Consider the following 23,424-nt stretch of genomic DNA (forward strand, 5'->3'; position numbering starts at 1 on the left):
TACATGTATAGCTTAAAAAATTTCAAATCTTATTTTTGCCATTTTTAATGTTTACACTGATTAAATAATTAGGGATTCCTAATGGTCATCAAAAATCTTAATGTTTAGTTGTTGAGTTAATTACAAGATACAACACGCAATTCTTTGTTATGTAAACAATGCTTGTACCTGTTTTTGTTTACATATATATATGTATAGATTGTTTCATAGAAAATATCATGTAATTTAAAACAAAATGAGATGTAACAAACACTAGAAACCGTTTAAATTGTGTGAAGATCGCATGTTTAAACCAAAGGCAATTATAAACTCCAACTTAGTCAGCGCCACTAGGTCAAACTGCATGATGAAAGATGGCATAAAGAATCTATATATATACAAGCCAATTACCTTAAATAGTTCAAGAGATATTTAATAGGATAGCTTTTCTTAAAAGTTGGTCAATCCCCAAAGGTCAATGTCAAAAGGTACAAAAAAAGATTAGGTTCTAAAAAATATAAAGTTTTATTACTGATTTTACCATAGGATAATTTAAACCTTCGACATGTAATTTTAGAATCAACGTCATTATTTTAGTTGGTATTGGTTTTCCCTTTCCATCGTGCTAAAAGATTATGCAATGACATGCTAGTGTTAATTTAAGTCACGCGTGCCCATCTAAAATCATTTTTATTCCTGCCCCTTTAAATATTGGTCCAATCGCAATGATTATTCTTTCTTGATGTGTCATCATTAACAGATTTGTTTTGAAATCAATTATCAGGGACGGAGAATGAACTTTAGAAGCTGAGTCGTTCACACTTACTGTAAATTCACAGTAAATCACAAGGAATGTATAACTGAAATATGAGAATGTCCTATCACTCACTAATTCAAAGGTTATCAGTAAAGCTTAAATTTGGGTCAAATGCTATGGTCAAAATTACAAGCTCAAAGATCAGTATAAAATGTAAAGCCTTGTCATAAGGAATATCTATATGTATATAAATTATGAAATCCCTAGACCACAACTACTACACCTGGATATATAGTACAGGTTGGGTTTTTTTAAACATAGGTCAAACTATGTACAAGGTCTAAAGGTTAAAAATACTCGAGTACTAGAAAAGGTCTTGTCAAAGGGAATAAGCCTAAGGCCAAAATAAAAATATTGTTTGTTTCCCCTCGCCCGACCGAGTCTGAAAATTCACACCGACCCATAAGTTTTTATTACGCCATTCTGGTGAAGTTTTTTTTTTTAATTTTAAGAAAATTTCAAGGTCGTTTCTGGTGCAGATCAGTATTTTATAATGACAAAAATTTTCTATATCTTCTTTGGTTTCGATCCAAATTTTAAAAATAATAATACGAATACAGGAGGTGTTCTGGTCCGAAATCTAGAAATTTCGCCGCCTCCAGCTGGAGGCGGCATTCTCTGGCTGATTTCAAATACTTACAAGCCGAATTCAATTTTAAGCTCATAACTAATCAATAAAACGATTCTTCTTGTACTTACTAATATCGATTTTATGGGTTCTTTCATCACATAAACAGTCTCTTGAAAACATTTTATCAAACTGTCGAGCTTTGTTTTGAGTCACGAGACTCGTTTGCTCAAATGGCAGTGAAAATTCGGTTGACTACAACTGTTGGTTTCTGTTTAATATCGAATTTTGGATTGATATTTTCTTTTAATCGATATTAATAAGTACAAGAATCATGATTGTTTTATTGATTAGTTACAAGTGAGTTTAACATTGAATTCGGCTCGCAATTCGGACTAGTGATCTGCAAGATCGAGATGGAGAAATGTTGTCTATACGAGGAGCGAGGAAACAAGAGAATTCGGGGCATCCAGTGTGCAAGTTGTGTTCTTCAGTAGGGGAAAGTTCTGATATTTCGGACGGATGCGATATTTTTGACAGTCAATCAGAAGCATTCTCAATTTAACTTATTTCTGAACTAATGCTATATTTACAAACTGGAAAACACCTAATTATATGCACATGTGTAACTCAGCTCTGATTGGTTGATGTCAGCATCCATTTTGTTTGATCGGCAAAATCAAGTCCCGTTGAAACGTTTTCTGGTAAACTAGATCTACCGATATCATTTAAAAATATAATCAAAATCACTATCATATACAAATTAAGATAATGTGCAAAAAACAAAAGCATAAAATGTCAGTGAACCATAAATAAAAGACAGCAACCGAGTTTACCAATTTTATAACACCATGTGTCCAAAACTAACACCATTGTCCATAGTTGCAACATTCTCCCTAACTTTATTTAAGTGTTAGTATGTGGCATAAATAGCAGAGAAAATTCTGATGAAACCCAATGTTCGTCGAATCAACCAATATGTATACATGTAGTCCAATGCCTAAGTTTAGTGGTTAGATAATGAGCATTTCCAAAATACATGAAGTACTGTCCGAAATATCGACACCTTCCCTAATTGCAAAACGTGGCAATCAAGCAGAATTTACGCGAGAACTGACTATACGAGTTTGATGAGGAAACATGGATGATGTGATTCACGACGTTTGGTATCGGGCATTGTTAATGGTTAAGGGAATTTCATAATAAATAAAATTCTGCTAGCTAAAAAAAAAAAACTTTTTACCTACCTACCGACCTTCCTCTGAAATTTAGGGTCGGGAGAGGGGAAACAAACATATTTTTAAATGTGGCCTAAGAAATACTCACTATTCGAAAATCATGAACAAAGTTTCAGACAAACAGACAGGACGAAACAATAATACCCCTCCCCTGACTTAATAGTCATAGGGGCATGAAAAAAAAAAATCCACAACTTGGACATATTTGCATTGGATATATGATCACAGGCACCTGAATTATGGATACTAACTATCCACCCCCCCCCCCCCCTATTGATGATTTTTTTTTGTGGTGATAATTTCCTCAAAATGTGTGGATTCCCTGCCTATCTCATCCCTTTTTTGGGAAGATGGGAATACGCAGGGAATACACACCTTTGGGAGAAATTATCGCTGCCAAAACAAATTATCTACAAGAGATGTTTGTAAAACACATATCACACCCCCCCCCCCCCCCCCCCATGGTGCAAAATTGAAAAGGGTTATACACACACCTCATTTAATTGATAGTATTATCATCAATTCAAAATATTGAGCAGACAATATCTTCCTATGTCAAGAGTGAATTGACCATGTGACCTAAAACTCAATAGGGGTCATCTACTCCTTATGCTATACCAGTGTACCAAGTTTGGTACGTGTCAATCAAGCAAATATTGACATTCTTAAAATATAGGAGACAACATATTACTATGTCCAGTTCAACTATTGATTTTTGACCTCAAAATCAATATGGGTCATCCTCTCCAGAAGATGTACCAATGTACTAAGTTTGATGTCTGTCAAGTAAAAGGGTTATCAAGATATTGAGTGGACAGTATATTACTATGTCCAGTTTGACCCTTGACCTTTGATCATGTGACCTCAAAATCAATAAGAGTCATCTTCTCCTGAATATACACCAGTGTACTATTTAAAGTTTGATGTCTGTCGAGCAAAGGGTTCTGAAGATATTGAGCAGACAGTATATTCCAATGTCCAGGTTGACCCTTGACCTTTAAACATGTGACCTCAAATCAATAGGGATCATCTTCTCCTGAAGATGTACCAGTATACCAAGTTTGATGTCTGTCAAGCAAAGAGTTCTCAAGATATTGAACGGACAGTATATTCCTATGCCCAGTTTGACCTTTGCTCATATGACCTCAAAATCATTAGGGGTCATCTTCTCCTGAAGACGTATCAGTGTACCAAGTTTGATGTCTGTCAAGAAGAGGGTTCTCAAGATACTGAGCAGACAGTATATTCCCATGTCTAGTTTGACCCTTGACCTTTGACCATGTGACCTCAAAATTAATAAGAGTCATCTTCTCCTGCAGATCTACCAGTATACCAAGTTTGATGTCTGTCAAGCAAAGAGTTCTCAAGATATTGAACGGACAGTATATTCCTATGCCCAGTTTGACCCTTGACCTTTGCTCATATGACCTCAAAATCATTAGGGGTCATCTTCTCCTGAAGACGTATCAGTGTACCAAGTTTGATGTCTGTCAAGAAGAGGGTTCTCAAGATACTGAGCAGACAGTATATTCCCATGTCTAGTTTGACCCTTGACCTTTGACCATGTGACCTCAAAATTAATAAGAGTCATCTTCTCCTGCAGATCTACCAGTGTACTAAGTTTGATGTCTGTCAAGAAAAGGGTTTTCAAGATATTGAGCAGACATTATATTCCTATGTCCAGTTTGACCCTTGATCTTTGACCGTGTGACCTCAAAATCAATAGGGGTCATCTTCTCGTGAAGACGTACCAGTGTACCAAGTTTGATGTCTGTCGAGCAAAGGGTTTTCAATATATTGAACGAACAGTATATTCCTATGTCCAGTTTGATCCTTGACCTTTGACCATGTGACCTCAAAATCAATAAGGGTCATCTTCTTTTGAGGACATACTGGTGTACCAAGTTTGATGTCTGTCAGGCAAAGGGTTCTGAAGATATTGAACGGACAATATATTCCTATGTCCAGTGTGACCCTTGACCTTTGACCATGTGACCTCAAAATCAATAGGGGTCATCTTCTTCTGAAGATGTACTGGTGTACCAAGTTTGATGTCTGTCAAGCAAAGGGTTCTCTAGACATTGAATGGTCAGTATATTCCTATGCTCAGTTTGACCCTTGACCTTTGACCATATGACCTCAAAATCAATAGGGGTCATTTACTCCTTAGGATGTACCAGTGTGCCAAGTTTGATGTCATTCAAGCAAAGGGTTCTCGAGATATTGAGCGGACATTATATTGCTATGTCCAGAGTAGATTGACCCTTGACCTTTGACCTGAAAAACAATAGGGGTCATCTTCCACTCATAACCAACCCACATATGAAATATCATTATCATCAAGTGAATGGTTCTCAAGATATTGAGCGGACAACATGTGGTCTACAGACCGACCGACAGTTGCAAAACAATATGCCCCCTCTTTTTCAAAGGGGAGCATAAAAAGCAGGAAGGGTATTAAAGTACTTTAGGTGCCTGTGGACATGATTTAGTGTCGGGTCCGTGGCCCTAAGCTGCTACTCTTGAAAAGATTTCATTTAAATCAAAATCCTATATAATCCCATATAAAACTTTCATCTCCTTTTGTGGCCCCGCACTACCCCCAGGGCCCCTGAATAGAATTAACAAACATGATTGTGAAACGATGAACATTTTAAAAGATGTTTCCCTATATCTGTTGATGTAGAACTTTGATCCCTTTGTGGTCCCACCCTACTTCATGTGACAGCTAGACATGAATGATCTACACTTAATGTCAGGAAACTGATAATTACCTACTTTGGTCCTCTAAAAGGAGATGGCACTATAAAAAAAAATTCAAGGCGAAATGAAGTGCCATAAAATATGTGCATGGACTGTCAACAGAAAGCTGAAAGCATAGTGCTTTAGATCTGGAGGGTTGGAGGGGGGTAAATCCTCTTCCATAAATAGTTATACTCCCTTGACCTTACATCATACAAAGTAAGATACTCAAGAAAACAATTTTCACTGTTTCTAGGTAAATTATTACCTTTACCATTGTCCAAATTGAACAGGTCCAGTCCAAAGGCTATTTCTACCTACGTAGCTACTTATAGCTATACGTAGGTATTTAAACCTACTCCAGGTAGCTATTCTTACCTACTTTTTCCTTTACTTGCATTTCGTGGCCAAACGCAGGAACAGCACAATATGGTGTGTACCAAATTTCTTGATTCACTTACACTGACGATGAATACCACAAAAGTATTGGACACGATGTGTTTGTGAAACACAAATGCCCCCGATAATGGCCAATTCCAAAGATGACCAAGGTCACAAGGGCAAATATCTTGGTACCAGTAGAAAGATCTTGTCAAAAGAAATGCTCATATGTATAATATGAAAGCTCTAATATTTACCATTTAGAAGTTATGACCAATGTAAAAAAATTAAAAGTAAGTTAAATGTCAAGGTCAAAAGGTTTAATACCAACGGAAAGGTCTTGTCACAAGGAACACTCATGTGAAATATCAAAGCTCTATCACTTATTGTTCAAAAGTTATTAGCAAGGTTAAAGTTTTCAAAAAGTAGGCCAAACTCCAAGGTCAAGGTCACAGGGTCAAAACTGTTGGTATCCACGGAAAGGTTTTGTCACATGGAACACTCATGTGAAATATCAAGCTCTATCACTTACTGTTCAAAAGTTATTAGCAAGGTTGAAGTTTTCAAAAAGTAGGTCAAACTCCAAGGTCTCGATTCGATGTTCAATTTATTCCGGGTCTGTTTCAGTTCGATCTGGGCTCGAAATTAGCGAGAAATACTCGCAAAATGCGAGTAGATTTGAAAAATAGCGAGTAAAAATAGTGGACACTCGAAAATCTAAACGAGTGGTGAATTACAAACCATGATCGTATTGTATCCGTTTTATACGGTGATGCGCTATTCATTTTTCTTAAACTTGCATTCAGAATCATACAAACGCTTACATGATGAACAACCGATTTCAACAATCGTTTCCATCTGGATTTTTCTTATATGATTTTTTAAGAAACTCGGGAGTCAAACAAATGCTTTAGAGGTCGGACATCGCATTATGATGAAAAATATAGACATGTGCCACGAGTCCTGTTCACTTATAGGGGTGATTAAATTGAATTCCAAGTATGAGGTTTTTGTTATTCATTTATCTCTTTTTAAAAATCGGAGTCTATGTTTTACCAAATCTTCCGGTAGTCATTTTTATCAGAATGACCTACATGGTATCTACATTAATTTATTGTCATATTGATGTTGGGTTGTAGTAATGACACGAGTGCACTGTTCGGCGAGTAGACGATTATCAAAAAAGTCCATCGGACTCGTGATCGTGTTGCTAATAAACCACGAGTCTGGGATTCGCTTTGAAAAATCACTAGTGATACCCCTGATATGGCATGAAATTGGAAGACATTGGATCTAGACCTGCGGTAAACAGGTTATGGATTAGAGGTGCGATATCGCGGTCAAGAGACCTGAACATTGCACCATATGACTTACGTAACTTAGTGTCTTGTTCAAATGATGCCTGCATGTTGACCCACTAGGATCAATGATGGGGAAAATCATTGTCATTGATTTAAAAAAAAAACCTGAAAAAAGAGCACTGCTTCATTATCTTTATTTTAGCTTGTAGGTTTTCATTTTAGCCTGTGGATTTTTTACCCACAGGCTAAAATTAGCCTGTGGTAGAAAAAGTTAATTTCGAACCCTGTTCGATACGGTTCTAGAATCATAGCATACATTGCTTTTAATAACGCGGTTTCCGATTGGCCAATGGAATTCAAAATTGCCCAATAAAAGTACGAGCAAACTTTGCTGTACCAAAATGGACACAGTCGAGTTGAAAAATGCACCCCCAATGTATAAATCCTGGGTATGGTGACTGAGTTCGGCTTTAGGACAAGTGATAAGAGTGTTGCTTTATGTTAAACGCTTTTCTAGTATGTAGAATTTATTTGCAGAGAGCAATAAATACAATAAACATAAAAAAAAAAACCTCTAAGCATTATAAAGAATTTGTTACATGCTATTGTATCGTATCGAAAATCATCGAATTGAGACTAAAGCATCGAAAATCGAATCAAATCGAGAAGGTACTGTATCGTTTCATCCCTAAAGATATAGTCTGAACACAAATCCATGACATAAACCTATAATTTTGACCTTGAGATCAAAGGTCAAGGTCATAAAGAGGTCATGAATGTACATGACACATAGTCTTATGGTGATACACCCATGTCTTATGGTATGACTATGTCAAAACCCTATAAACAATTTCGACCTTGAGGTCAAAGTTCAAGGTCATATAGAGGTCATGAAGGTACCCAACACATCATCTTATGGTGATACACTCATGTGTCAAATATGGTATGCCTATGTCAAAGAACAAAGATTAGTTATGGCCCGGACACGAATCTATTGTAAAAAGCCTTTAATTTTGACCTTGAAGTCAAGGTCATAAAGGTACTCGACACATCATCTCATGGCTATCCACCTGTGTGCCAAATATGGTATGCCTAAGTCAAACAAGAGGCCCAAGGGCCTAGAATCGCTCTACTGATAAATTGTACAACCCCACCATTTCTATTCTTAGCCTCTTAGTATTCTAAATCTTTAGTTAAATCCTAAGAATTCAAAAAAAGTAGGTCAATGTGACTTACTTTTTGGTGTACACATTTTGAGAACCCAAGAAATATCAACTGACAAAGTTTGATGATTTTAAGCCAATTAGTATCTGAATATTGAAATATAGCTGTCAAATTCCAATCGTAGGTCATGGTGACCTACTTTTTGGTCAGCGAACTCCGAACATGCAAGACCCATCAACTGACAAAGTTTGATGACTGTAGGTCAAATAGTATCTGAAATATATAAATATATCCGTCAAATTCCAAAAGTAGGTCAAGGTGACCTACTTTTTCGTCAACACCCTTCAAACATGCAAGACCCAACAACTGACAAAGTTTGATGACTGTAGGTCAAATAGTATCTGAATTATATAAATATAGCCGTCCAATTCCAAAAGTAGGTCAAGGTGACCTACTTTTTGGTCGACACCCTTTGAACATGCAAGACACATCAACTGACAAAGTTTGATGACTGTAGGTCAAATAGTATCTGAAATATATAAATATAGCCGTCCAATTCCAAAAGTAGGTCAAGTTGACCTACTTTTTTAGTCGAAACCCTTCGAACATGCAAGACCCAACAACTGACAAAGTTTGATGACTGTAGGTCAAATAGTATCTGAAATATATAAATATAGCCGTCAAATTCCAAAAGTAGGTCAAGGTAACCTACTTTTTGGTCGACACACTCCGAAGACTCAAGATGCATCAACTGACAAAGTTTGATGATTGTAGGTCAAATAGTGTCTGAAATATAGTAATTTAGCTGTAAAATACCAAAAGTAGGTCACGGTGACCTACTTTTTGGTCGACACAAACCGAAGACTGAAGACGCATCAACTGACAAAGTTTGATGATCCTAGGTTTTACAGTGCCCAAAATATGCATCTAAAATTGAAAATGTGAAATTTGAATATCTGCAAAATTCAAAAAGTAGGTCACTGTGACCTACTTTTTTTATAAATATGTTTCAAGGCCTCAAGATGCATCAACTTACAAGATTTGATGATTCTAAACCTCTCGGTATTTGAAATAACAACTTAAAATATATCTATAAATGATAAGCCATAAAATTCAGAAAGTAGGTCACGGTGACCTATTTTTCAGTTGACGCATTTCAAGGTCCCATGATCCACCAACTGACAAGTTTTGATGATCATAGGCTTCAAAGTGTCCAAGATATGCATCAAAATTAATTTTAAAATAAATACCTACAAAATTCAAAAAGTAGGTCACCGTGACCTACTTTTGAGACAACTTGACACAAGGTCCTAAGATGCATCAACTGTCAAAATTTGATGATCCTAGTCCTTATAATGACTAAAATATCAAAGATTTAAGGAAATATAAATTTAGGTCAACTTTGAATTGACCTTGAGACCACGCCCTTTGCCCCAGGGTAATGCCTTGAACAATTTTTAATCTATAACATATCCTCATCCTTATGTGTAAGTTTGGTGATAATCTGCCCAGTGGTTCTTGAGAAGAAGATTTTTTAGCAACCACTACTTTTGTTTGTATTTTCCTGATTATCTCCCCTTGTTAAAGGGTCACATCCCTCTATTTAGTATGTATGAAAGCCCTTGGGCCAATGATACCCTGTAACAAATTTGAAAAAAATTGGCCAAGGGGTTCTTGAGTTATAGCCCTTTTTCTAAAAAGTTTACGCACACCGCACAAATGGCCATAGCATTAGCTCTTTGAGCCTTCGGCTCAGAAGAGCTAAAAACAAAGAAGTTATGGCCCGGACACGAATCTGCACAGTCAGACAGACGGACGGACAGACAGAGTGATTCCTATATAACCCCCCCCCCCCCTTCTGAACTTCGTTGGGGGGGGGGGGGGGGTATAATAAAGGATATCATTATTATTAATATGTTGTACGGTGTGACTCGTTGAGACATCTTGCAACACGACTTTTATCCGCCTCTTTATTTAACGCGGGAAATATAACGCGCTTGGTGTAAACAGTTACAAATTGTGACGTCATATTAGCTGTATTGTTTTTTCTTCTTCTCTCAAACCAAGCAAAAACAAAATTTTGAAGCTATGAGAACGCTTGTCTGGAATTTAAATACGTCTATGGTACTTTCTAAACAATCTAATTATTTTAATTACGGGTTTGTCAATGAAGTATACCGCAGTGACGGCGACATTTTTGCAGAAGCATTATGGGTAATACTCATCTTTTTTCAGCAAACTCCCCGTCGAGGCCTCATTACGTCACCTACGAATAGACCTCTCCTATGTGACGCAGCACAATATACAGATTTGTATATTGTGAGTCCGCAATTATCACGCAGGCAAATAACACTAAAGAAGTAGTTCGCAGTTAACAGTTTGAAGATATTGATATTGATATTAAGAGCATTAATATAAAAGTATGGATTTTATTTTAAACATAAAATGATCAAAAGATCATTAAAAAGTAGGGAGACTCTGTTCAAATTATTGTGTAAAGTAATGAACTTGATGTTTACGTTCTTGTTTTGAAAGTTGTTTACGTTTGACATTATGTTTTTTCGTCATTCTACAGTGACGTCACAGTATACGCGGCCTAAGAAATCGCTATCCCATAATGCCTAAGTGGAAGAGTTTGGTTTGTGAGCAAACGAATTCTGGTGGAAGTTTGCTTTTTTCAGCTGAAGAAGAGCAAATCACGTGACTCATATGTGTAATCATTGGAGCGAGCTCGTCGCGTCGCTTCGCGACGCGAGCTTCGCTCGCTAATATGTATACGGTGTGACCGTTGGGCCGAGCGAAGCATACGTGTACGTAACTCCGTGTCCCGAGTGGTAATCATAATTCCGTAAAGTACGGTAGAATATTATTCATTTAAGAATATATATATTGAATGAAATTTCCTTGCGCTAAACCCCCAGTAACATCTCAATATTAAAGGAGTTTATATGGGGACAACAGTTTTACACGATCCGCCTATTCATTGAACGCAGGAAATAAAACACAAGGTGACGTAAATTGTGCATTGTGACGTCACATTTAGCCTCGATTTTTTTCTCATTTCAAAGCAAACAATTATAAACAACAATAATACATTCCGTATGCAATGAAAAAGGCCGTTAAAACTAAGCAAAATTAACCAATAACTTCAAAATGTTAAAAAAAAAAAGTAACCGTAATTTTATCGTATATTCTTATTCAAAGAAACTCATGAACTCGTTCATCTATTTAGTCGTATTACGGTTTTATATGTATTTATTTGCTAAAACCTGTTACAATGGTAATTATACTATTCACTTTGAACAAACTGAGTGTTTAAATTACGAACTGCACGTCAGAGTCTTCTATTATTGGCATTCAAAATAAAACACGAATAACTGTTGAAGCAGGTAATGAAAAAATTAATGGCGGCGCCCATATGGATCACGAAAATTTCAGTGAACGTATATAGAGATTATCTCTTTTTCTTTTGCTGATTTTGACTTTTTTCTTTTACATACGTGTTACCTTTAGAGCCTTGCTTCGCGGACGCGCCTTTGGCCCGTCCGAGCTTCGCTCGGTATTATATCTAGAAATATATATGACATTTTATATTTTACAAACATTTATGGACAAAAATGTGTTTTGAAAATGAAAAAAATGTGTAGGCACGTGCATACTTGAGCCTAACGAAGGTACGACCCTGCAGGCTTCATATATTGTATATGTATATGTACATTATTCAGGGGTTGCTCTGGCTTTAAAAATTCTGTCGCCAGAAAAATCGCCAGCTGCAATTTTTTGTCGCCAATTTGTAGAAAGTGGAACCAGCTAAAGTGCCAGAAAAAACACCATAATTTATGACCATTTTTGATGTGTCAATGTATTGACTTGCGAGTTGTTTTATATCTCTACTGATATGTGTGTATTTGCTTCTCTTATCTATGTTTTACTGTATTTATTCCCATTATAGTAAGACAGTGAACAATTTTCATAATTTATTATAATAAATATCATAAACGTTTATAATATCAAGCACTAGAATATCATCACGCACTGTTTGTATTAACTAAGGCAGAGTCTATCACTGAGTGTTACATCAAGATCCTCTGAGCCTTGGTAGATGCCCACTTGTCAAATGCAGTTCCATAGTTCAAAGGCTCAGTAAAGAGGCTCAAACGCATAAGGTTTTCCAGTGTTTCAATGCACAGCTTGTTTCTCAGGTCGGTTTTTATAATGTTCATTTTTGAGAAACCTCTTTCGCAATCAACGGTGCTGACAGGTGCAACAAGAAGTCTCTCAGCAGCTACAGCAAGGGCAGGGTAGGTAGACTTGGACCTTATGCTAAGCTGAAGCAAGTCCCTAACACCTAAGTAAACATGGGGGTTCTTGGCAACTTGGATCTTAGCATAACCCTGAAAATTAACTAGTTCAGCTTCCACGTCAGACTTTGAACCTACACCACAAGAAGATAGATAGTCGGACACTACAGAAGAAGCCTCAGAAAGAACAGAACTATCAGACTGTGAGTAAAACGATGGGTCAAACAACTGAGTTAGAGCCCTTAACACTGTAGCATCTCCCTCCTCTGTAAACCTAGACCTAAGGTTGTCAATCACTAAACCTACAAACTGGGAACAGGCTGAAGAAGCCTCTGACCTCTGCTGGGCACTGTCCCTGATATTGTGACCCTTAAACTCAAAAGTGCACAAACCAACTGAATCAACTTCTGGGGTTTCAGGGACTTGGTTAAGAAACTGAGAAAGATTGCCACCTGATCCAGATCTGAGACCTTCCAAAACCTCAACAGTAGACAGAAGGAGGGGGTTCACCTCTGTGAAGTCAATATCAGACCTCTGATAGGATTTGCACAGAATCGCCAAATGCCTAAGAACATCAGCCAGGTAGTGTGCCGTGTACAAGAACTTATAAGTGGTGATAGGTTTATGCATAGCAAGAGCCTTAGCAGAGTTGTCCTCAAGAAATACACTGACTAGGGAAGAGTAATTGTCAACAACTGCCTGCACACTACCTTCAAAAGTTAGCCACCTAGTATGAAAGACCTGCTGCAGACGGGTTTTAGAATCCTTAAGGACTGCTTGGATACCCTCAAGCCTGGACATGTTCTTGGGAGAATAGGCAAAGTACTTATACATACTGTTAATGACATCCTGAAATTTTACCAAATACCTCACCTTGTCTGCAGCATTTCCTGTACCAAGAGCTAACCTGTGGGCAATACAGTGAGTAGCCAACAAACCACTAGTCACCTCCCTAAGCCTAGTCACAACACCACTCTTACAACCTACCATAACTGAAGCACCATCTGTTGAAACACCAACCAACTTGTCAAGAGGCAAACCATAAGACTCGAGCATACTTACAAGTACAGTGAAAATGGATTCTGCATTTGCAGTTGACAACTGTCTAATACCAAGAAACCGAGTAATAGGCTGAACCCTACCACCTACACTAGCCAAGTACCTAATATAAACCATTAGATTCTGATGAACAGAGACATCTGTATTCTCATCTAGCATAATGCTGAACACTCCAGAGTTCTGAACCTGACCTAACAACTGATCTACCACTACCTCTGCCATAGACTGCTGAAATTCCTTAGTGCTGCTGTGGTGCGAGTATGATGTGTGGTTGTCCACTTTGAGGTCTTTCAGTTTAGTTGCACCCTGAAATAGAGGAATGTTCCAAAAGTCTGTTGCAAGGATAAATAAAGAGCAATATTATACTGTCCATGTATTCATATTGACATTATTATTAACAAAACACAAGTAATGCCACAATAAAGGCAAGTCAATTATGGACATCCCATTGAAGTCTAATTACCGGGTAATTTGCTATGGCATAGTGAAAATGTCACAATTCAAAATTGTATTATTGTACTCTAATATAAATACCTGTGTGATACAAAGTTGGTGGAGTTCAGGCACAATAGTGTTAGCAATGTCATGTTGTGCTGCAAACATTACATTGGTCATGGCAGATACGATGGCATTCTTGCTCTTGGACAATGCTGCAACCTTTGCCTTGTCCATATCCCTTGTCTGTTTGCTTACTGTCGCTACAAAGGTGTGGCTGTTATCACCTGAAAAATCAAAACATTGAAATAAAGACACTACAGTGGCGGATCCAGAGAGGGTATTTCCTGGGGATCGGACCCCCCCCCCCCCCCCCCCCCCCGTCAGAAAACTTAGTTAAAATAAGGTTAAAGTGGCATTTAAAGGTGGAACACCCCCCTTTCAAAACCAAAATTAGTAGTGGACCCCCCTTTAAAAAATCCCTGGGTCCGTCCCTGAGTTGTATATTTTTATACCAATTACATGTATATACATTTCGCCACCCCCCCCCCCTCCCGATTCACTAGTAATTTTCCAAATCATAATATTGTCACCATGTATACATACACAACGTAATTCTCTAAAATTACATGTTGAACAATAGTAACCTAACAAAAATATTATATATATGGCCAAATATTGAATAAAAGAAACGTTTTCTTATTAACTCTATGATAAATGTCGTACAAATTTCCGAAGTTGTATGGTCCGAGTTTCGGCAATTTTTTTCCATATCGTAAATAACAGTGTTAAATCATAGCAAGTACGTATTCATGAGGCTGTACAACATATTTCATTTGTCTTTTTTAATCGATGTTGTTCACTGCACGAATTCAAATGATAGTTGTTCACGTGTCCCGATCAGACTTTCAGAATTAAGATCATCGGTGATCTTCTGTAAATTTCTGCATTTTATTATCACATTCCCTTGCTAGAAGTTTAAAAGAAATACGAGACTATCAAATTCCTCTGAGTATTTCGTTGTTTTACGCTCTTTAAAACGTGACTTTAAAATATATATATATATATATATATATATATATATATATATATATATATATATATATATTGGCTATATATATACATTACGTCAGTTTTGAAATTCCCCTCGCGCGCAGGAGTATTTGTAGAGGCCTACAGCAGATTTCCTATTTATATATACTAATAATCTTATCGCTGTTTTTTTTTGGGGGGGGGGGGGGTGCATGCAAATCTTTTCAAGCTTGTAATTATAGGAGGTTAGATACTTTAAAGCAAATTTGTACGACCAGTTTAGAAAAAATATATTATAAAAATATACAATCTATACATATAGATATTTATATAAAAAGAAGTTTCCTACCTTTTCTCGATTCGTGCTTAGTGACACTTTCTTTCTTCATAATATCGCATCCAGTTGTGAAAACGTTCACTACTTGGGCACTAATGCACAAGTCACAAAACATTAGTTTAAGCTTCACGTCATAACGTATAACCACGGACGGCCAAATTTCCAAGCGTCCATGAATTTCCGAGAACTTGGTGTCTTAGGTGTTGCACATTCACTGATTTTTGAATGAACGGGTGTCTTAGAAGGTGTTGCACATTCTCTGATTTTTGAATGCACTGGTGTAGTTGGTTCCGGATCACTGGAATTTGATCGAAAGCCGAATGCCGTTAACTTCTGCACTTCTGATTTTGTCGGAGTTGAAAATTCTAACTTGCGCTTACCCATGTTTAGCAAAATGTATGTGACCGTTACGATGTATGTATATGGTATCAAGTGATCTTTTTATTTTGTTTGGGATAAGTATCGGAATATCAAATACATATTCTGTCTCTTTCAACTTTCTCAAACTCAGTTGCGCTTGGCTATCGGCTTCAAATGACGAAAAGACCTTTATTTTCATTCGCTTTATTAAAATCCTTCACAGATCTGAGCAAGTAAATTACTTAATCGCCAACGACTGTGTTATCACAACTATTAAATTGATAAATTTTACGAGTCACCATCTCGTGGTCTTTAATCCAATTATCGATTGTTTGTAACTTACCTGATCTGTCAATCAGCACCTGTTAGCAGACTGCGCTAGTTTACAGATACTTTACCTGCGTTGAAATCTAGCAGCACGTGCTTCCGATATGCGGTCAATTTTGATATATGCCAATTTCAATATACAAAACCTTGTCGCCAAAAATATCGCCAGCGGCCGATTTATAATTTATTTGTATGTATTTTCATGCTGCCCCTTGTGGGCCCTTGATTGGAAATAAAAAAAAATATATATTTTCTTTCGTTTTCAATACTTGGAAATGAAACAAAGAAATCAAACCACAAAGTATGACATTCTCTACCCAGAGTTCCGTGCTAACATAATGTCATTACTTTCACTTGCTTCCCATACATTATCAAATATAACTATCGTTTAGAACTAAACTGCGACGCTTCGCGCTGGGCTTACTTCACGAAGCACGTTACAGGCTTTCGCCGCATAAAAAACGCATAATTCATGGCTAGGTTTTATTTTACTTTAACATACTATAAAATGCACGAGTTTTACTAATAAATACAGAGACGTATATATATATATATATATATATATATATATATATATATATAGCCTATATAATATATATATTATAGTATATATATATATATATATATATATATATATATATATATATATATATAAATGCTAAATTTCATTGGAACGCAAACAACACGTTTCTGTGTATCTAACACAGAATATAACAATGGATCATGTTTAACAAATATATCTACAAATAAAACAAAATACTGCATAATAATTAATAAATGCGGAGTTGCTTACCAGTGAGACGAGTGCCAGCTGTGTATGTGAATGCAGGACCCTGTTTACTGAGCACGGAATTTCCATAAAGGAGTATATTTCCAAGTATCAAAACCGAAAGTAAGATACTCTTCATAAGATTTTTAGAAAACGGTGGACATATGTTTAGTGCAAACTCCCCGTCGAGGCCTCATTACGTCACCTACGAATAGACCTCTCCTATGTGACGCAGCACAATATACAGATTTGTATATTGTGAGTCCGCGATTATCACGCAGGCAAATAACACTAAAGAAGTAGTTCGCAGTTAAAAGTTTGAAAATATTGATATTTAGAGCATTAATATAAAAGTATGGATTTTATTTTAAACATAAAATGATCAAAAGATCATTAAAAAGTAGGGAAACTCTGTTCAAATTATTGTGTAAAGTAATGAACTTGATGTTTACGTTCTTGTTTTGAAAGTTGTTTACGTTTGACGTTATGTTTTTTCGTCATTCTACAGTGACGTCACAGTATACGCGGCCTAAGAAAGAATGTGCTACACGGGCAGATGAAAACAACCCATGGTCTCGCGCGGATATGAGCGAAATGAAAGAGACGTATCCGGTAGTTAGTATTTATCCGGAATGCTAGTGCGCAATGGCGGCAATAAACAAACGAAGCGGATACGTTGAAGGAAAAACTTCTTTATTTATTTCTTACCGTTATGTAGACCAGTGAAAATAATGTACAACGATTAATCGCATAAATCCTATGAAGAATAGAAAACTGAAAGTAGGGCAAACATAGATCCCTGGACATATCAGAGGCGAGATCAGGTAAGTAGGGCTATTCTATGCATGAATGAAATGCAAAACTCACTGTCTGAACCAAATTATCCTACTGGTTTCACAATTCCATTACATCGAAATGATCATTGTATTTTCGTCCAACCCCCAACAAATAATCGGAAAGTAGACATTGATTTGGGGGGGGGGGGGGGGGGGTAGAGGGGAGCTAAAGTGTTAAGATGAAAATGGGGGGCCCGAGGGATGTAATCAAATTCATCAGTTATAACATGTATACCAGAACTAGTAAATGCACAATTGGCTGGAAAAAGAGCAATATGGACTTGTATAATTATATAATGTGTATGTTTAATTGTTCAGAATGCAAAGTTGCAGTATGTATTCACATAGACATATAACGGATAACATATCTGTTATATGTCTATGCCCGGGGCAGGGTTGGCAAAAAAGTGGTCGATATGAGGCCGGTGGTCAATACTGGTTGAAACTGGTTAATACTGGTCGATTGAAAATTGTTTGGTATATATAATATACTTATAAGTCATATTACATAAATAATGTACAAATGACTGTTGAATATTGGGGAGATGTAAAAGTTTCTGTTCAAATTCCTTAATTTAACAAGAACTACCTTAGTATAAGTATTGTTTCATCAATCTTCATTTTAACTGTTGAATAAACATTTGAGAGTGGGTTAGTGATGTTTTCATAACAATAACAGGTACACTGGTCATCTCTGGTCCCAGCCTATGCTTATTAACACCTGTCCACTCTGCTTCCTGGGCTCAGGTAATGTCCAGCTACCTTTTATTCTTAATCTGTCCAGGTACATGTATTAAGAGGTCTGTCTCCAATAATCAAGCTATGTTATAGAACTGTGACCCTCTGGTAGGTACTGAAGATATTTCGGTCAGCTTTAGCAAACCAAATATATTAAACTTATGAAATTACATTTGATTATCTAATGAAAAATATTAATCAACAATTGATCCATATAATGAAAAGACTTAATTTATCTTTATCTTTGCAAGAAATGTACAAAAATAGGAAAATGGACAGTTTAAATCACAATTGACCATTATTGACCACTTGGGGAGTATTGACCAGGACAGTTAAAACCACTGGTTAAAACCGGGGGCGGTTTTAACCGTCCAACCCTGCTATGCCTCTATGGTATTCAGAGATAGATCATACTAACTAATTACTTTTTCTTTAATTAAGTGAATTTATACATTACTTGTTTCTCCTAACTACATGTACTACTTTATGGCATAAATTGAAGATTCAGTCCCTGGTGTTGGAGATCTTTTATCTTGAAAACAATAGATGCTAGTGCCACACAACCAAAGAATGTAGTAAACATACTGCTACCTTTGCATGTATTAATTAGCAAATTAAGGTACTAGGAAATATAAATGTAAGGAACAAATGTCTAGGGTGTTTTTTTATCTATTAAAAAGATTGTATCAAACTCTAAATCTAATAAGTAAAATTTTGTAATATTCCAGCTTCAGGAAGTTTATCCTATCATAATGGAGATGATTATAGCTACTTTGAACCTACTTTCATGGATCTACCATATTATCTTTTTTTTACTATGACATTTGACTGTTACTTTTCAAAGAAGGTGTAATTTATAAGTATAACGTGCATCACATGCAATTTTAATGATGCAGGCAAATAATTTTGATGCAATATAATTAATAAAAGGCAAGCGTGAACTGTAGATTTACCCAGATTAGATTCAATAAGTACATATAAATGATATTAAAATCCTGCGTGCTCGTTCCATATAATGTCCCTTGAACATTACAAGTATTTACTTATTCCAAATACATGTAGTTCAAAATTAAGTCAGAAATTCTAAAAAAAAAATTTAAATTAAAGTTTATTTCAGGAAACAAAGCCTGTCTGAAACTCCAAAATGACATTTCCAGAAAGCTGAAGAATGGATAAAAATGTATCTACCATCTTACAACCCAGATTTCATTCCACTGAAAAGAAAAGGGACAGGGTAAGAAGTTATTATTAATAAAAGATATATATATGCTGAAACATCTTAAAAGATATATTGTTAGCTCACCTGAGCTGAAAGCTCAAGTAAGCTATTTTAATCACTTTGTATCTGCCATCTGTCTGTAAACTTTTCACATTTTCATCTTCTCCAGAACCACTGGGCCAAATTCAATCAAACTTGGCATAGATCATCCATGGGTTAAGGGGATTCAAGTTTGTTGAAATGAAAGACTATGCCCCCTTCAAAGGGCGATAATCTTAATATAGCTAGTCCCTGTGTATATATATGCATGACTTGTGATGTCTGTATACATGTATGCGTCCTGTTTTATTTCAAATTTCTGTTTTTATGTCTATGCATGCAATTATATATCATTAGTGCTTTGTGTTTTTTTAATGCTATATAGTCGGTTAAAGAGCTCTTAGCTCATGTTTATTGTTACCTGTATATAGTTCCGACTTTAAATAAAAATTACTTACTTACTTACTTGCAAAAATGTAAAAATAGGCCGGGGGGTGGGGGGGGGTGGCATTTAAAAATCTCCATAAGAACCACTGGGCTAGAAAAGTTCAAATTTACATGACAGCTCTCTGACATAGTGCAGATTCAATTTTGTTAAAATCATGGCCCCGAGGGTAGGGTGGGCCACAATAGGGGATAAAGGTTTTACATACAAGTATATAGGAAAAATCTTTTTTAAAAATATTTCTTGAACTATTTAAGCTAGGGCTTTTATATTTTGTATATACATTTTTTACGAAAAGTTCTTTCATGTGATGCAACAGTGTTCGATCTTGTGACTTTGACCTGGAAGTTTGACCTACTTTTGATAAAAATCTTACCTATTCAATATCTCAACTATTTAAGACAGAGCTTTCATATTTTGTATATAGATTTCTTATGTCAAGATCTTTTGTATCATGCATGTACCATGATTAACCTTGTGACCTTGGTCTTATCCAGAACAGCAAGATCTTGTCGATCATATTGGTGTTGAGGCGGTGTTGGGGCATTTCTGTGTAATGTGAATTCATTTTCAGTAATGTTGTGATCCTTTGGGGCTCATGTAGGCTGGGTCCACAATATGGGATCAACATTTTTCATAGGAATAAAGACTGAAATCTTTTTAAAATCACAACAGCTGTACAATGACAGGGCCAAGGTGACTCCGTTGAGCGATGTGGCTCTTTGGCCTCTTTACTGTTTAAGACGCATGTATTTAAAATTTATCATAGGGTATATTTGCATTTATTTTTTCAGAAATTTTGCATGTCCATGTCTTGGAAGGTGAATAGGTGAAAAGTCAATAGATGCTTACCATATCAGATGCTTGCAGAGGATATTGGGGATAAAGTAGCAGAAAATTATGGAAAACAGGAAGTGGCAGCCAGGACTGACATCAATGCAATAAACAATGAGCTGAGGAGACGGTGATGGAACTATATAGGACACGTGCTATGGAGGGGAGGTGACAATGACAGTGAGATGGCGTTGGGTTGGACACCAGAAGGGAAGAGGGCATTTAAGAGACCGAAAACAACCTGGAGAGGAACAGTAGAAGCAGAAAGAAAGATTGCAGAATGGAGAAACTTGAATGAGATCAAGATGGTAGCAATAGAACAGAGTGGATTGGAGAGAGTCTCGGTCCTATGTGTTTTTGGCATGGAGAGAACTAAGTAATGTCTAGATTGTTGGAGATAGGATGACCAGGAATATGAATGGATGTGCTGGAAACTGTACTAAGACCCTTATGTATTTGGATAGATTTACATACCATCATGATTTTGCTATGAAAAACTTGAAAAAAATCCTCAACTCATATTGTAGCTGACATTGTACATTTGTACTTATTAATATTTCAAATGAACATATTTTTAGACATACAATATCTAAACTTTGGAGTCCATGTACATCTCCACATTGGATAATAGGTTATGATGTATGTGTGTGAAATCTTTTCCTATGGTATGCACATGTTAACACATTAGTTTAAATGATGATGTATATCTTATGACTATGGAAGAGATTGTGTTCAGAACAGAATATGTGTCTAGAAGAGTTGTTGCCCTTGAATGTAATTCATTATTTACATGGGGTTGAAAAATAATCCAGCACACAGTAGTACTAAATGCATTATGTTAAAATACATTTATGAAGGGTATAAGTGATACTGTCCATTACTGATTAATACACTTTGTGAAATCATATTGTTATGTTTAATAAATTTCAAGGCTGCACCTTTGTACATTTTACAATATAATATTCTGCACTTTGGTATCAAATTCTCTTAACCTAATTTAAGAGTTACATATTCATTAACAGCAAGTTAATTATGATATGCTATGTAGTTTGTCAAAGGGGCATTAGCTGTGAAAGTGATGGCAACCTTTTTATTCAAAATCTCTCAATAAGAATATATATTAATGCCTAATAATAATATTTATTTTGTACAAAAACATGAGAAACCTAATAAAACGACAATAGATTGTCACTTTTAGTGTATAGAAATACATAAGGACGAATTATTGTCTTGCAAGACAATAATCATTTAATTACCAAAATTCATGTGATATTCATACACATTAATGTGCCTGTTTTGGGGTTAAAAGGTGTTTGAAATAATTAAATACTGGTGTTATCACTGAAATATACATGTATGATATGGAGCCATTTAATTAATTTTTTGGTATCAAAATGGCAGCTAATGCCCCTTTAAGAATAACTATTTTCAATGCACATCATAATAACCTTGTTAAGCTTGAAAGAATATTGGCTATAAGGAATCTTGATCATAAATATTAAAAATATTTTTAATTTCTTTCAAGGAGTTCCTTATAAACAAGCATAAAATCATGATTATAGTACATTGACTCTTGTGTGTTTCAATCTGTTAGACTTTCCCATTTTATTGCATTTCTTGGAAGTTGTGTTAAAAGAATTGGTGGTCTTGAAAAAGGTTGTTGTAGTGAACAGCAAAGGTCAACTGCTATTCAACAGTCTGTATACCTAGTCACCAAGGGCAAGGGTAGAGGTCATGTGGTTCTGCATTTCACAGGGCCAGTTAAGGGGCTAAAAGAATATAGTGTTAATGACAATTATTTCCATGGAATAATGAGAGACATCTCCCATTTCTTGTTATAGTGTTCTTCTTTAAAGATTTTGTGGGAGATGAGAAATACTTTATTTGATGCACAGACACCAAATTAAAAGTGGAGCTTGTTGATCCTAAGTGACATCCTTGCCATTATCTTCAATGCAGTCTTTCATGTGTCTTATAAAGGTTTGTAAACACTAGTGCTTGCATAATGCACAGACACGTGAAGTGGGTAGTGTACGTGTACAGATGTTGTGTACACACCACCACCCCTCCACTGTCTACAAAATATATACCTGTATAACCAGTAATATCACCAGAATATGTTATTTCCCCACCGATCATCTTCATAAGTCATTATGAAGTCAGTTCTACATTCTATGAGCTCTGGTGAGATATTAATACATACCGTACCACTGGATCTAAAAGAAATCCGTTTTACCACCGTCCCATTCCAATTTGATATCCTTTACTCTCATGCGCTTTAAATCAGAGACGGGATACTTTTAACTTTGATAAAGTTGAATTTTCCATTATATTCACAAGCATAGTAAATTATCATCCCTTGCGAATTATGATATACTGGCTGACACCCCCCCCCCCCTTACATTGCATGGTAGGATGAATCCGCCCCCTTCTTTACATGTATGGTGTTGAAGTTTGGAATAGAGAACATCTGTTATGGATTTTTTGGACCCCTTTTTATTTT

At 36.1% G+C, this 23,424-nt stretch overlaps 2 protein-coding genes and 1 long non-coding RNA gene across 10 annotated transcripts in view; 1 reads left to right on the forward strand and 2 right to left on the reverse strand.

Moving 5' to 3' along the window:
* Positions 1-17,065, reverse strand: part of LOC125651957 (putative leucine-rich repeat-containing protein DDB_G0290503) — a 104,893-nt gene extending 87,828 nt beyond the window's left edge. For all 7 annotated transcript variants that reach the window (XR_008803387.1, XM_056166673.1, XM_056166671.1 and 4 more), the window contains exon 1: positions 16,835-17,065. The gene's annotated coding sequence lies outside the window, so the exon portion shown is untranslated. The remainder of the gene's footprint in view (positions 1-16,834) is intronic.
* On the reverse strand, positions 12,153-16,060 carry LOC125651958 (zinc finger protein 862-like). Of its 2 annotated transcripts, none has more exons than XM_048880808.2 (3): positions 15,367-16,060; positions 14,085-14,272; positions 12,153-13,856 (listed from the first exon to the last, which is right to left on the reverse strand). In XM_048880808.2, exons 1-3 carry the CDS (start codon positions 15,467-15,469, stop codon positions 12,264-12,266), a joined length of 1,884 nt encoding a protein of 627 aa, XP_048736765.2. In that variant the 5' UTR covers positions 15,470-16,060; the 3' UTR covers positions 12,153-12,263. The 2 variants fall into 2 exon arrangements, with proteins under 2 accessions (XP_048736765.2, XP_048736766.2); XM_048880809.2 differs by having other exon boundaries at positions 14,712-16,060.
* A 541-nt stretch (positions 17,066-17,606) lies between the features above and the next one.
* Positions 17,607-21,856, forward strand: LOC130055132 (uncharacterized). The gene is made up of 2 exons (XR_008803391.1): positions 17,607-19,618; positions 20,882-21,856. It is a non-coding gene; the product is annotated as an uncharacterized LOC130055132 (long non-coding RNA).
* Positions 21,857-23,424: the final 1,568 nt, after the last annotated feature.

This window comes from Ostrea edulis, chromosome 5, assembly GCF_947568905.1.
Source record: "Ostrea edulis chromosome 5, xbOstEdul1.1, whole genome shotgun sequence".
Classification (NCBI taxonomy): domain Eukaryota; kingdom Metazoa; phylum Mollusca; class Bivalvia; order Ostreida; family Ostreidae; genus Ostrea; species Ostrea edulis.